At 47.3% G+C, this 15,223-nt stretch overlaps 1 protein-coding gene across 4 annotated transcripts in view; it reads left to right on the top strand.

The window, feature by feature from the left end:
* ephb3b (eph receptor B3b) overlaps positions 1-14,217 on the top strand; it is an 81,359-nt gene extending 67,142 nt beyond the window's left edge. For 2 of the 4 annotated variants that reach the window (XM_078410922.1, XM_078410921.1), the window contains exons 14-15: positions 8,409-8,564; positions 11,578-14,217. In XM_078410922.1, coding sequence (XP_078267048.1) covers positions 8,409-8,564; positions 11,578-11,686 — 265 coding nt within the window. In that variant the 3' untranslated portion in view covers positions 11,687-14,217. The remainder of the gene's footprint in view (positions 1-8,408; positions 8,565-11,577) is intronic. The other 2 variants (XM_078410920.1, XM_078410919.1) reach the window with 1 other exon arrangement.
* The last annotated feature ends 1,006 nt before the right edge of the window (positions 14,218-15,223 follow it).

Genomic DNA, 15,223 nt, shown 5'->3' with positions numbered 1-15,223 from the left:
AGGTCGTGACCTGGGTTATCTCCTGAGCTCTGGGGAGACGTCAGTCACAGAGGACAACCTGTGGGACCAGCAGAGACAATGCGATCTCTGGCGGATATGGAGAGACACTTATGTTAGTTCAGAATGCTTTTCATTCTGCCTATACATCTCCCTTTCCCTGAGGAATAATAGGCAGGAAGCCATAATATCCTGATCTTTTTGTCTTGAAGCAAAGATCAATAGGCCACCAGTTGATGAAGATAGATAAGAAGCCTTACTGACCGATGGGAGAGGAACGCAAACAAGGTGTGCTGGATAGATTGGCAAGGATACAATTTCTTTTCAAAAACTGCCTCGGGGAATTAAACAATGAACTGTCCGAATGACACAGAATGCTGGAGTAACTCAGCGGGCCAGGCAGCATCGCTGGAGAGAAGGAATGGGTGACGCTTCGGGTCGAGACCTTTCTTCAGACCCGAAACGTCACCCATTCCCTCTCTCCCGAGACACTGCCTGTCCCGCTGAGTTACTCCAGCATTTTGTGCCATTATCTTCGGTGTAAACTAGCATCTGCAGTTCCTTTCTGAATGCATTCAAGAGAGAGCTAGATAGAGCTCTTAAGGATAGCAGAGTCAGGGGGGTATGGGGAGAAGGCAGGAACGGGGTACTGATTGAGAATGATCAGCCATGATCACATTGACAACAGACAATAGACAATAGGTGCAGGAGGAGGCCATTCGGCCCTTCGAGCCAGCACCGCCATTCAATGTGATCATGGCTGATCATTCTCAATCAGTACCCCGTTCCTGCCTTCTCCCCATACCCCCTGACTCCGCTATCCTTAAGAGCTCTATCTAGCTCTCTCTTGAATGTATTCAGAGAATTGGCCTCCACTGCCTTCTGAGGCAGAGAATTCCACAGATTCACAACTCTCTGACTGAAAAAGTTTTTCCTCATCTCAGTTCTAAATGGCCTACCCCTTATTCTTAAACTGTGGTCCCTTGTTCTGGACTCCCCCAACATTGGGAACATGTTTCCTGCCTCTAACGTGTCCAACTCCTTAATAATCTTATACGTTTCGATAAGATCTCCTCTCATCCTCCTAAATTCCAGTGTATACAAGCCTAGTCGCTCCAGTCTTTCAACATTTGTGTCTATCCTTGGTGTGAACCAGCGTCTGCAGTTCCTTCCTACGCAACTATCAGAAAGTTTGGATGGCATGTTTTAAATTAATGTAACAAAGCTCATTCTGAAGGCATGATTAGATTCTGCCTCCTTGAAGTGATATTAACAGGGATGCAACTTCCAACTGAACGCGTCTGCCAATTTGAACCAAATCACATGTCAAAACCTAAATTAAACTTACACGCTGGAATAGCTATGAAATCCGACTAAATTTGGGGGAATTAATTCCACTGTCTGGCTTGTTTTATAAACACAGCACGGAAACCTGTTCTCGCGGTGTATCTCTGAACTAAACTAAACTCAAACAACATAAACTCAACCAAGGTATTTATTCACAAAATGCTGGAGTAACTCAGCGGGTCAGGCAGCATCTCAGGAGAGAAGGAATGGCAGACCCTTCTTCAGACCAGTCTTCTTCAGACCAGATCAGTCTGAAGAAGGGTCTCGACCCGAAACGTCACCCATTCCTTCTCTCCTGAGATGCTGCCTGACCTGCTGAGTTACTCCAGCATTTTGTGAATAAATACCTTTGATTTGTACCAGCATCTGCAGTTATTTTCTTATATAGCATAAACTCAACGAGTAATCCTGCAGCGAAACAGGCCCCTCGACCCAACCTGCCCTTGCCGACCAAAATGTTCCACCTACATTAGTCCACGTTTGGCCAATATCCCTCTAAACCTTTCCTGTCCATGTACCTGTCTATTAAATGTCTATTAAATGTGGTTATAGTACCAGCCTCAACCACCTCCTCCGGCAGCTCGTTCCGTACACCCATCACTCTCTGTGAAAAAGTGAACCCACAGTTCCTATTAAACCTTTCTCCTTTCATCTTTGAAAGATCAGAAACATTTGCTTTCCCCCCTCCCCCTCCTCCATGCTCATGGGCAAGCAGGATAGTTATATCAAGTTTGATTTATACGGTCTGCTTGCCTTCATCGGTCGGGGCATTGGGTACAAGAGTCAGGAAGCCATGATGCAGCTTTGTAGGTCTTTGGTTCGGCCTCATTTGGAGTATTGCGTGCAAGATGAGAGGGGTTTAGCTATAGGGAGACGTTGGATTAGGGTTGCCAACTGTCTCGTATGAGCTGGGACATCCCGTATATTGGGCTAAATTGGTTTGTCCCGTACGGGACCGCCCTTGTCCCGTACTAGGCCCGGGAGGCGCCGTAGGCCTGGGGGCCACTATAGGCCCGAACAGTGTAGGACCGGACACTGTAGGCCCGGACAGTGTAGGCCCGGACAGTAGGACCAGACACTGTAGGCCCGGATATGGTAGGCCCGGACAATGTAGACCCGGAACTGTAGGCCCGGACACTGTAGGCCCGGGCACTGTAGGCCCGGACAGTAGGCCCGGACACTGTAGGCCCGGACACTGTAGGCCCGGACAGTGTAGGCCCGGACAGTGTAGGCCCAGACACTAGGCCCGGACAGTGTAGGCCCGGAGGCCTGGCGCAGTCGCATAGTAACCCGCCTCCCGGCCCGGGCGGCCGCCATTGGTGGAGCGGGAGCACGTGGCCGCTGGCTGGGTGAGGTCACGTGGAGCGCGGGGCGGTGACATCACCTTGTCCTGCATTTGGGAGTGAGATAGTTGGCAACCCCTAACATTGATACAAAGACGAGTGGAGGTGGGATTAGCTGAAACACATGGTGTGTTTGACCATTGTCAGCTACAGCTTGTGTCGTGAAATGTCGGGCAGGGAATACTCTCTCACTTTAAGGGATTAACGCGGAGAAAATGAAATGGCAACTTAAGAGGATTAGTTCTCTGGAGAGATGGGGCCTTTTTGTTTGTTCCTTTAACCAAGGCAGAAACGTCGTTGCCCATGAGAAAATGCCTCTCGACTCTGCGGAGAGGTGCTGAGAAACAAATCCTCATGATTTTTTACATAATGACACATCTGCTATATCCTTGATTTGTTCCATACCCCTGGCCTGGCTCTGAGTGTTCAGCTGCTCGTGACCTGGGCTGCTTTCCCAAACGTACAATAGGGCATGCTCACATTTTTGCTTTGTCGCTTTTTAATCTCACGTTGTACCATGAGTTGCATGGTCAGAGAAGAGACTCATTTTAACTCGACGATCGTTTCGCTGAATGCCTCCGCTCAGTCCGCCTAAACCTCCCCGATCTCCCGGTTGCTCAACACTTTTAACTCCCCCCTCCCACTCCCACACTGACCTCTCTGTCCTGGGCCTCCTCCATTGTCAGAGTGAGGCCCAGCGCAAATTGGAGGAACAGCACCTCATATTTCGCTCGGGCAGCTTGCACCCCAGCGGTATGAACATTGACCTCTCTAACTTTTGCTTTCCCTCTCCCTCCCCCTTCCCAGTTCTCCCACCAGTCTGACTGTCTCCGACTACATTTTGTCTCTGTTTGCTTTGTTGCTACCTTCTCCCAACTAACAATGATCTATTCCACATTTTCCTCGATCTCCATCCCCTTTGTCCTGTTTTCACACCTTACACTTCCTTATCTCTGTATCTCCCTCTCCCCTGACATCAGGCTGAAGAAGGGTCTCCACCCGAAACATCACCCATTCCTTCTCTCCAGAGATGCTGCCTGTCCCGCTGAGTTACTCCAACATTTTGTGTCTATCGTCGATTTAAACCAGCGTCTGCAGTTCCTTCCTCCGCAGACTAATTTTAACCTTGGTCTTTGTGGCAGGCGGTTTTCATGAAGCAAAGGGTGGTCGGTCAAGAGATTCCGTCGCGTTACCTCTCCTCCCTTCATTTTAAAAGCCGCATAAATACACATTGTCTCATTATGTTTGTAGCTCGGTTATTGGTGAGTTCAGCCTTTTAACAGAAGACGGTGGTGGCACAGCGGGTAGAGCTGCTGTCTCACAGCGCCAGAGACCCGGGTTCCATCCTGCACGTTCTCCCCGTGACCTGCGTGGGTTTTCTCCGGGTGCTCCGGTTTCAATAGACAATAGGTGCAGGAGGAGGCCATTCGGCCCTTCGAGCCAGCACCGCCATTCAACGTGATCATGGCTGATCATTCTCAATCAGTACCCCGTTCCTGCCTTCTCCCCATACCCCCTGACTCCGCTATCCTTAAGAGCTCTATCCAGCTCTCTCTTGAATGCATTCAGAGAATTGGCCTCCACTGCCTTCTGAGGCAGAGAATTCCACAGATTCACAACTCTCTGACTGAAAGAGTTTTTCCTCATCTCAGTTCTAAATGGCCTACCCCTTATTCTTAAACTGCGGCCCCTGGTTCTGGACTCCCCCAACATTGTTTCCTGCCTCTAACGTGTCCAACCCCTTAATAATCTTATACGTTCCGATAAGATCTCCTCTCATCCTTCTAAAGATAAGATCTCCTCTCATCCTTCTAACGTTATCTTTGAATATCTCCTGTAGATTCCTTGGGTTGGAACATTTTGGCAACTTTCACTCTCATAATGCACACTGCAAGCCCGTGACAAACTACCCTTTGTACAGTCTTCGACAAAGCTGTGCATTCAATCCACTCCTCATGTCCTCTCCACCAATTGTCTCATTCGGTTCAACTGAAACTCTTAGCTTTGGGAATCTTTTATGTTCAATGTTTTATTCCTCATTCTTTTTATGTTCTATTGTTAATTGTTTACTGTATGTCGTGTTGTTACTTGTGAGCAAAGCACCCAAGGCAAATTCCTTGTATGTATACATACTTGGCTAATAAAATGTATTCGATTGAATTATTCAATTTAATCTTCCACATTTGTCAGTGTGTGCCACATATGTCAGCAACGTGATCTAGTTTAATTTCATGCATAACTGCTCTAGTTACGTTAATGAATGAACTCTCTTCTTTGCCACTGAATTTGTGTATCCTAACTCTTCCCGTGCAGGCAAAACCAATTCTTGTTTTAACGTAACTTAAGAATTAACAGAATTAAAAGACGTTCCTTTGGGAAGGAGATGAGGAGGAATTTCTTTAGTCAGAGGGCGGTGAATCTGTGGAATTCTTTGCCACAGACGGCTGTGGAGGCCAAGTCAGTGGATATTGTTACGAGATATTTGATTTGCACGGGTGTCAGGGGTTATGGGGAGAAGGCAGGAGAATGCGGCTAGGAGGGAGAGACAGATCAGCCGTGATTGAATGGCGGAGTAGACTTGATGGGCCGAGTGGCCTAATTCTGCTCCCATCACTTATGAATGTGATTTTAAGTACATTGCTCCTACCAGTCTGAAGAAGGGTCTCGACCCGAAACGTCGCCCATTCCTTCTCTCCAGAGATGCTGCCTGACCCGCTGAGTTCCTCCGGCATTTTTTATCTACCTTCGATTTATACCAGCATCTGCAGGGTTTTTTTCCTGCACTTCGTTCCTTCTACACTTAATTGCACAAAGAGTCAAGAAATCTGAACTGTCTTGCGGTAAAACTGAACAACCAAAGCATTAATAACAATTTTTAAAAAGAGTTCATAAGTGAAAGGACCAGATGTGGCCGTTCGGCCCATCGATTCTACCCCACCATTCAATCATGGCTGATCTATCATTCCCTCTCAACCCCATTCTCCTGCCTTCTCCCCTTGACACCCATACTAATCGAGAACCTGAACTGAAGTTTGAGTAACTCACCATGGTAATGACCAAAATTTATTTATTTTACGAATCGTATGAAGTTGTCTCTAGCCTAGACTCAGTCCCAGAGGAGGTAGTTGAGGCAGGCACTAGAACATCATCAAAAAGATACTTGGGCAGGTAGTTGGATGGGAAAGGTTGATGAGGGATGTGGGTCACATGCGGGCTTTGATGGAGCACCGTGGTCGGCATTGACCAGCTGGGCCATTCTATTATCTGAATGGTGTCAAGTTAGGAACAGGGGACATACAACAAGATCTGGGTGTCCTAGTGCAGCAGTCACTGAAAGGAAGCATGCAGGTACAGCAGGCAGTGAAGAAAGCCAATGGAATGTTGGCCTTCATAACAAGAGGAGTTGAGTATAGGAGCAAAGAGGTCCTTCTGCAGTTGTACAGGGCCCTAGTGAGACCGCACCTGGAGTACTGTGTGCAGTTTTGGTCTCCAAATTTGAGGAAGGATATTCTTGCTATTGAGGGCGTGCAGCGTAGGTTTACTAGGTTAATTCCCGGAATGGCGGGACTGTCATATGTTGAAAGACTGGAGCGACTAGGCTTGTATACACAGGAATTTAGAAGGATGAGAGGAGATCTTATCGAAACGTATAAGATTATTAAGGGGTTGGACACGTTAGAGGCAGGAAACATGTTCCCAATGTTGGGGGAGTCCAGAACCAGGGGCCACAGTTTAAGAATAAGGGGTAGGCCATTTAGAACTGAGATGAGGAAAAACTTTTTCAGTCAGAGAGTTGTGAATCTGTGGAATTCTCTGCCTCAGAAGGCAGTGGAGGCCAATTCTCTGAATGCATTCAAGAGAGAGCTAGATAGAGCTCTTAAGGATAGTGGAGTCAGGGGGTACGGGGAGAAGGCAGGAACGGGGTACTGATTGAGAATGATCAGCCATGATCACATTGAATGGCGGTGCTGGCTCGAAGGACCGAATGGCCTCCTCCTGCACCTATTATCTATTGTCTATTGTCTAAGGGCCTGTTTCCGTGCTGTGTAACTCTACCACTGTAAGTAGCTGAGCCATAATGCACACACAGCCAGCCAAAGGCAGAAACTCTACTCCCTGCTTGCATGTTAGAACATAAACGCAAAGGTGTCGAGGCTGAAATCTCCCAACACAACACAACACTCGTTTTCTTCTCCCTCCGTCGGTTCGGTCACGGATACGTTTGGGAACGTGGGCTGGGAAGGTGGATGGCAGGCATCTGCACGGGGACATGGAAAGGTGAAGCGGGCGGGTCGGGATGGCAGAGAGAAATGTGCGGAAACCTGAGATTACTCACATGGCAAGAGGCAGCAGGAACGACAGGTGGGAGATGTGTGCGGGTGGGCGGTTGGCCACTGAAGGTGCTGCTCCTACAGGATTGAACATGTAGGCATAGCATCCCCTCGTAAACCAAATGGCAGATTGGACTTCCTCACACTGGAACTGGAGATGAAGATTAAAGATGTGTCGGGGAAAAAACTGCAGATGTTGGTTCAAATCGAAGGTGGGCACAAAAAGCTGGAGTAACTCAGCGGGTCAGGCAGCACCTCGGGAGAGAAGGAATGGGCGGCGTTTCGGGTCGAGACCCCGAAGGGCCGAGTCTGAAGAAGGGTCTCGACACGAAACGTCACCCATTCCTTCTCTCCAGAGACGCTGCCCGACCCGCTGAGTTACTCCAGCATTTTGTGTCTACCTTTGGAGAATAAAAATGTTTTGTTGGAGGCGTGGCTGAGACCGCACCTGGAGTTGTGTGCTGGGTTTTTTACACAGAGGGCGGTGGGGGCCTGGAACGTACTGCCAGGGGTGGGGGTGGAGGCAGATACCATACTGGCGTTTCAGAGACTTTTGGATCAGTACATGGATACGCAGGGAATGGCGCTCTACGGATCGTGTGCAGGCAGAGTTGGTCTTGGCATCAGGTTCGGCACAGATGTACCTTTAGAAAGGAGGTGAGGAGGAATTTCTTTAGTCAGAGGATGGTGGAATCTGTGGAATTCATTGCCACAGACGGCTGTGAAGTCAATGGCGGTGCTGGCTCAAAGGGCCGAATGGCCTACTCCTGCACCTATTGCCTGTCTAATGGGCGTTTTTAAAGAGGAGATTGACGGATTCTTGATCGGTACGGGTGTGAGGGGTTACGGGAGGAAGGCAGGAGAATGGGGTTGAGAGGAAGAGATCGATCAGCCATGATTGAATGGCGGAGTGGACTTGATGGGCCGAATGGCCCAATTCTGCTCCCCTGACTTGCGAACATGGTGGGCCGAGGGGCCTGTTCCTGTGCTGTACTGTTCTGTGTTCTATGTTCTGACGAATGGTTCACATCATATTGTTTCTATGTACTGTTCTACGTTCCACATCGTGGTCAGTGTGAAGTCCCTGGTTGAGTTGTAAACACACCGTGATCACTGTGAAGACCCGGTAGACCACACACACTGGCACACCCACTTCACGGTTATATAGCAATGCAGGAGACAGATAGGGAACGTCAGTCGGCAGTCCCTCCCTCCATCGGCACCACTTCTCAGAGCAGTGCAGGTGAGCTCGGGTCAGGTGGAATGAAGGGGCCATCTCTGATCGTTCACCTCCCCCAGTACCTGAAGTGGCTTGTCCCAGACTCACTCTGGATACTGATGTAAGCAGGGCTTAAAAATGTGGACTGATTTTGTCTTATCTTCTCCACAGCCCTTCCCAGCCACTATTGGACCGCATTATGCCTGACTACACCACGTTCTCCACAGTGGGAGACTGGCTAGATGCAATTAAAATGGGTCGGTACAAGGAGAATTTTATTAATGCTGGGTTCACGTCCTTCGATCTGGTTACTCAGATAACGGCAGAGTAAGTATGAACACCCGTCCCTCTGGCTGGCATAGAAACATAGAAACATAGAAACAAGGTGCAGGAGTAGGCCATTCGGCCCTTCGAGCCTGCACCGCCATTCAATATGATCATGGCTGATCATCCAACTCAGTATCCCGTACCTGCCTTCTCTCCATACCCCCTGATCCCTTTAGCCACAAGGGCCACATCTAACTCTCTCTTAAATATAGCCAATGAACTGGCCTCAACTACCCTCTGTGGCAGAGAATTCCACAGATTCACCACTCTCTGTGTGAAGAAAAACGTTCTCATCTCGGTCCTAAAAGACTTCCCCCTTATCCTTAAACTGTGACCCCTTGTTCTGGACTTCCCCAACATCGGGAACAATCTTCCTGCATCTAGCCTGTCCAACCCCTTAAGAATTTTGTAAGTTTCTATAAGATCCTCCCTCAATCTTCTTTAAATTCCAGCGAGTTGTGGGCTGATGCCGAGGCAGCACCTGTACAACTAGAGTCCGCCCTGACTTGCTTTATCCAGAACTGTAGCCCCCATCCCTGACCCCATTCCAAATTCTTGCTATTGAGGGCGTGCAGCGTAGGTTCACTAGGTTAATTCCCGGAATGGCGGGACTGTCATATGTTGAAAGACTGGAGCGACTAGGCTTGTATACACTGGAATTTAGAAGGATGAGAGGGGATCTTATCGAAACGTATAATAATTATTAAGGGGTTGGACACGTTAGAGGCAGAAAACATGTTCCCAATGTTGGTGGAGTCCAGAACAAGGGGCCACAGTTTAAGAAAAAGGGGTAGGCCATTTAGAACTGAGATGAGGAAAAACTTTCTGTGGAATTCTCTGCCTCAGAAGGCAGTGGAGGCCAATTCTCTGAATGTATTCAAGAGAGAGCTGGATAGAGCTCTTAAGGATAGCGGAGTCAGGGGGTATGGGGCGAAGGCAGGAACGGGGTACTGATTGAGAATGATCAGCCATGATCACATTGAATGGCGGTGCTGGCTCGCAGGGCCGAATGGCCTCCTCCTGCACCTATTGTCTATAAGTGTAAGCCACTGGCTCCAGACTTGTGATCTGATCAGTATCACTGCTTTCACCCCTGTACCCCACAGTTAACGTCGTGGAGCTAGAATGTTAACAAGGAGTCTGAAGAAAGGCCCCGACCAGAAACGTTGCCTGTCCTCGCTCGGCCTGACCCGTCGAGCTACTCCACCAACTTGTGTTTTTAGTTGAGTTTAGTTTATTGTCACGTGTACCTCGGTACAGTGAAAAGACTTTTGTTGCGCGCTAGCCAGTCAGTGGGAAATCGATCCTGGGGCTGTCATCGGTTTGGATGAATTAGTAGGCGATTGATATTGGGAACGATTGCAGCGATTTGCTCACAAAATGCTGGAGTAACTCAGCGGGTCAGGCAGCATCTCGGGAGAGAAGGAATGGGCGACGTTTCGGGTCGAGACCCTTCTTCAGTCTGAAGACCCGAAACGTCGCCCATTCCTTCTCTCCCGAGATGCTGCCTGACCTACTGAGTTACTCCAGCGTTTTGTGAATAAATACCTTCGATTTGTACCAGCATCTGCAGTTATTTTCTTATACTACGCAGTGATTTGCTCAGATAACCAGAGGTCCCAGTAGACTCGTGACATGTTAAATCAGTTGTTATCACTGTTATCAGACTTCATCTGCTCAGGGCGAATTTCTGATATTCCAATCCACATCATTGTGACCCTTGCACTTTAAAAAAAAATCTGTACTTTGTCTATGGCTGGATCGCCACATTCAACATCTTGTTTATTTTCTCTCTTGCGCTAACTGACGTACTCGGGTATGGTACGAATTTGCCTGCATAGCACATAAAACTAAAGTTTTTCACTGTGTCCTGGTACACATTAATATAATAAACTAATACTATGCTATACTATAAATATATAACAGGTTTAATAGCGATGATTTTTTATGCTAAAACCAACTGATAATGACACAGGTGTCAGAGGTTTGGGGGCGAAGGCAGGAGAATGGGGTTAAGAGGAAGAGATAGGTCAATAGACAATAGGTGCAGAAGTAGGCCATTCGGCCCTTCGATCCAGCACCGCCATTCAATGTGATCATGGCTGATCATTCTCAATCAGTACCCCGTTCCTGCCTTCTCCCCATACCCCCTGACTCCGCTATCCTTAAGAGCTCTATCTAACTCTCTCTTGAAAGCAATCAGAGAATTGGCCTCCACTGCCTTCTGAGGCAGTGAATTCCACAGGTTCACAACTCTCTGACTGAAAACTTTTTTTCCTCATCTCCGTTCCAAATGGCCTACCCCTTAGTCTTAAACTGTCTCAGCCACGATTGAATGGTGGAGTAGACTTGATGGGCCGAACGGCCTAATTCTACTCCTATGACCTTAGTTGGATGTGATGCGTTAAAGGCTTCGGAGTGCAGTCCCGGACATACTCTTTTCATTAAGACCAATAACACTTAACGTCTTTCTTTTATGTGCAGAGAGAGAGAGAGTAATTTTGAATAATGGAGCTGCTTGGCACAACAAACCAATGTGGTTTTAGTAAACCAAAGTCAGCAATTTCATGCACTAGGGGCCTCTGGTAAAATGTTGCTTTTACATTCCTCGCAAGCTTTGAACAGCGTACTTTACAAATGGCTTTGGAGACACAAAAGGAACATCTTTGAGGACATCAGCAATGAATTATTCTTTCTTTGTATGTGGGTGGGGGTTTTTTTTGTCTCGTGTTGGAACGGATCCAGAAAGTCTTGCCAAAGTAAATGCTTGAACGGGTGTCGAGGGTTTACGGGGAGGAGGTGGGAAAATGTGCGGTCTCACTAGGGCCCTGTACAACTGCAGAAGGACCTCTTTGCTCCTATACTCAACTCCTCTTGTTATGAAGGCCAACATTCCATTGGCTTTCTTCACTGCCTGCTGTACCTGCACGCTTCCTTTCAGTGACTGATGCACTAGGACACCCAGATATCGTTGTACGTCAACCCTGTTGCTAACATGTCCTTTCTGTTACAGGGACCTGCTGAGGATAGGAGTGACCTTGGCTGGCCACCAGAAGAAGATATTGGGCAGCATTCAGGACATGAGGCTACAGATGAACCAGACCCTCCCAGTGCAGGTCTGACAGCAGAAGAACTCTGGAACTGATTATGTTTGAAGTCAAATAGAATAATAGTGTGCAGTGCCTGGTTCCTCAATTGTCCCCGCGTGGAGCACCTCAAACAAACTATTGCTTCCAGTCGACTCTCGGAGTAAGGATTAATATTAGCATGAATCGAAAAAACTGTCTGCAAGGGTTGCAAAGAGGAACTCAGTCTGAAAATAGTTATCATGTTTTATTTTTGGGGGCAGTTGGTTTGTTCCGTGGAATCTTGCTCCTGTTGCACCAAACGTGTGACTTTGATGAAGGGCGATTTTAGCGTTGCAAGTATATCGCCCGTTAAGTCTTCATATTGAAGATGTATTATTTAAGTTGGCGTGTGAAGACACCACATGGAATATTGAATCGACGATTTGCTATTCGGCTTGCGTTTTGCTTTCCTTCGAAGCGCCACTTGTGAGAGGATAATAATAACGAGATTGAACAATGCTGTGTGTACCTGTGTGACAACGCTGTAGCGACATCCCGAGTTTATCCCTAATTCTCGATTTTGCAATAAAGCCAGATTGGAATCACGAACTATGAATGCCTTCAAGGTGTGCTTGCACCTTTAGGTCGGACATGACCGACCTACCTTCACAACTTGTGTGGCACTTGGACATCGAATACTGGCATCAAGATAATAACACCTTACGAGGAAACGAAAGTGCACACGCCTGGCTATTATGCAGATACCATTTCACTTGGTTCTCCCAGGTGCTCCGTTAATTAATGGTTACTCTTAAGTAAGCAGCTTAACTGGATGTGCTGGGCAGAGAGGCAAGCGGAGGATAAACCGTGCCAAGAAACAGCCCTTGCAAGCTCCGGTCGAGAACACCTGGGCAAAAAGACAAACACCACAACAACATGGGGGCGAGACGACAGCCGAACAAAGAAAGGGAGTTTGACCGATTCGGAAATGTAGCGCACAGGATGGAACCTTTCTTCCGAACTCCCATGGTTGCGGTTCACTTCACTTCCATCCAAGTGTGTGAAAGTGGACAACCTGTGAGGGGGAAGAGTGGAGCAGAGGTTTTGTTGAACGGTGTAAAGTGGACACGGAGACACCAAAATGATTGAGGACTTAGATCCGTGAGAGCTGCCACGGAAAGGACGAGAGACTGCACATGACTGGAAAAATGAAAAACCTTCGTGGCCATCTGTTTAATCAAGTGCTGTTAAATGTTGTTGTCATTGCCAAAAGACAGGAAACTTTATTTTTTCTAAAGACAGATGAAAACCTTTGTAAATGACAAGAGTGCCCAAACGGTGAAACAAAAACAAGAAAAACATGGAAAGGCAATAAGCATTTTTTAATTTAGTTCATATTGCAGTAACTCATCCTGCGTTCACCTGCAAGACATCTCTGTCGAAGGAGGTTGTACATTTGTACATGCAATCAGATATTCTCCCTTGTTAACGTGTGGGCTTTGAACAGTAAATACAGACTGTATATTGTGTCCCTCTTGTCGGGACCTGCCTGCATTGTACATTTAGATAAAGCAGAAATGTGGGGAATGCAACACTTACGTTTGAATGTTCTCAGATCCTGAAAATCACAAAAGTAGACCCTAAATCACAAGAAGAAACGCACAAAGTGCTGGTGTAACTCAGCGGGCCGGGCAGCATCTCAGGTGGGGGATGGGGAGAGGTGGCGTTTTGGGCCGGGAAGTAAAATTGGAAAATGACCGGCGAACGTCTTTTGAGGAAGTGCCCCGACACGAAAGGTCGTCTATCCCTGCCCGCCAGAGAGGCTGTGTGGTGCAGCGGTAGAGTTGCTGCCTCACAGCGCCAGAGACCCAGGTTCAATACTGACTACGGGTGCTGTCCATACGGAGTTTGTACGTTCTCCCTGCGGCCGAGTTTTACTCCGGGCGCTCCGGTTTCCTCCCGCACTCCGAAGGTCGTGCGGGTTCGTAGGTTAATTGGCTTCTGTAAAGTTGCCCCTGGTGCGTGGGAGAGAACTAGGGCACGGGGATCGCTGGTCGGCGCGGACTCGCGGTGATCCAAAGGGCCTGTTTCCACACTGTGTCTCTCCACACTAAAGATGCCGCCTGACCCGTCGAGGCACTCCAGCACATTTGCGTTTATTTTGTGCAGTTCCTTGCGTCACCCTCTCCTCCCAACTTGTACTGTATAATAACACTATGTTGTAAAAAATAATGATGTCGTGATAGGTTCTTCATAGTAATTCATGATGTCGGTGGGACATTCGTGAACAAGGTGAAACATTCAGTTATCATTGCTGTGAATCTGGCGTGAGATTTAATAACCATTGGCCGCCATTCCTTCCCACAAGTAATCTTTCCCCCTTAGTACTTCAGTAACAGCCTTGTGGTGGGTGGCTCATCTTTTTGTAGAAAGATCCATGGCTGTTTTCCGGTCAATTTGGAAACATACTTGTATAGTATTTTGCAAACTTTTTAAAATATTGAGATGTATTTAATGGTGAAAAATCATGCAATCCTGCATTTGTAGAAATATTTTTAAAAAAACACTTTTGCAATTAAATTATTTAAGAGGTTTATGGTATTTATTTTGTTCTTGGTTCTTTTGTTTTCTGCATCAATCTCCGGTGGCCACGGCCAGCACTTACGGCGGGCGATCGAACACATTTCACAAGGGATTGGACAGGCTAGATGCAGGGAAAATGTTCCCCGATGTTGGGGGGAGTCCAGAACCAGGGGGATCACACCGTTTATGAATAAGGGGTTAGGCCATCTAGGACTGAGGTGAGGAAAATCTTTTTCACCTAGAGAGTTGTGAGTCTGTGGAATTCTCCGCCACAAGGGGCCTAATGCACAGTTTAAGAATAAGGGGTAGGCCATTTAGAACTGAGATGAGGAAAAACTTTTTCAGTCAGAGAGTTGTGAATCTGTGGAATTCTCTGCCTCAGAAGGCAGTGGAGGCCAATTCTCTGAATGCATTCAAGAGAGAGCTAGATAGAGCTCTTAAGGATAGCGGAGTCAGGGGGTATGGGGAGAAGGCAGGAACGGGGTACTGATTGAGAATGATCAGCCATGATCACATTGAATGGTGGTGCTGGCTCGAAGGGCCGAATGGCCTCCTCCTGCACCTATTGTCTATTGAACGGGGTACTGATTTTGGATGATCAGCCATGATCATATTGAATGGCGGTGCTGGCTCGAGGGGCCGAATGGCCTCCTCCAGCACCTATTTTCTATCTAATATTATGTTTTGTGTGAGTGAATATTTAGTTGGAAACGTTTCAACCTACAGTAGAGTGTGGCAATGTGGAGTATTTTAAATACACATATAAAAACATGCCATTCTGACCTAAGGTAGTAATGTAATACTGTAAAATGACAAGCAAACTTCTTTCCTGATGAAAAACAAAGTCTCCCAACAAAATTTGTGTTTCATATTCATCTACTGGATAGTGGGCAACTAGCTACCCACCATTGGTGTTTTAATACTGACAGCTGATAGACAAATCTGCTGAATAAGGATATTTCTGAAAGGGGAATATCTTTCAAAATGTCAGAATCGTATGACAAGGAG

The sequence above is a fragment of the Rhinoraja longicauda genome, chromosome 13 (assembly GCF_053455715.1).
Source record: "Rhinoraja longicauda isolate Sanriku21f chromosome 13, sRhiLon1.1, whole genome shotgun sequence".
NCBI lineage: Eukaryota > Metazoa > Chordata > Chondrichthyes > Rajiformes > Arhynchobatidae > Rhinoraja > Rhinoraja longicauda.
The sequence above is the reverse complement of the archived record's forward strand: the minus strand, read 5'-3'. Positions and strand labels throughout refer to the sequence as shown.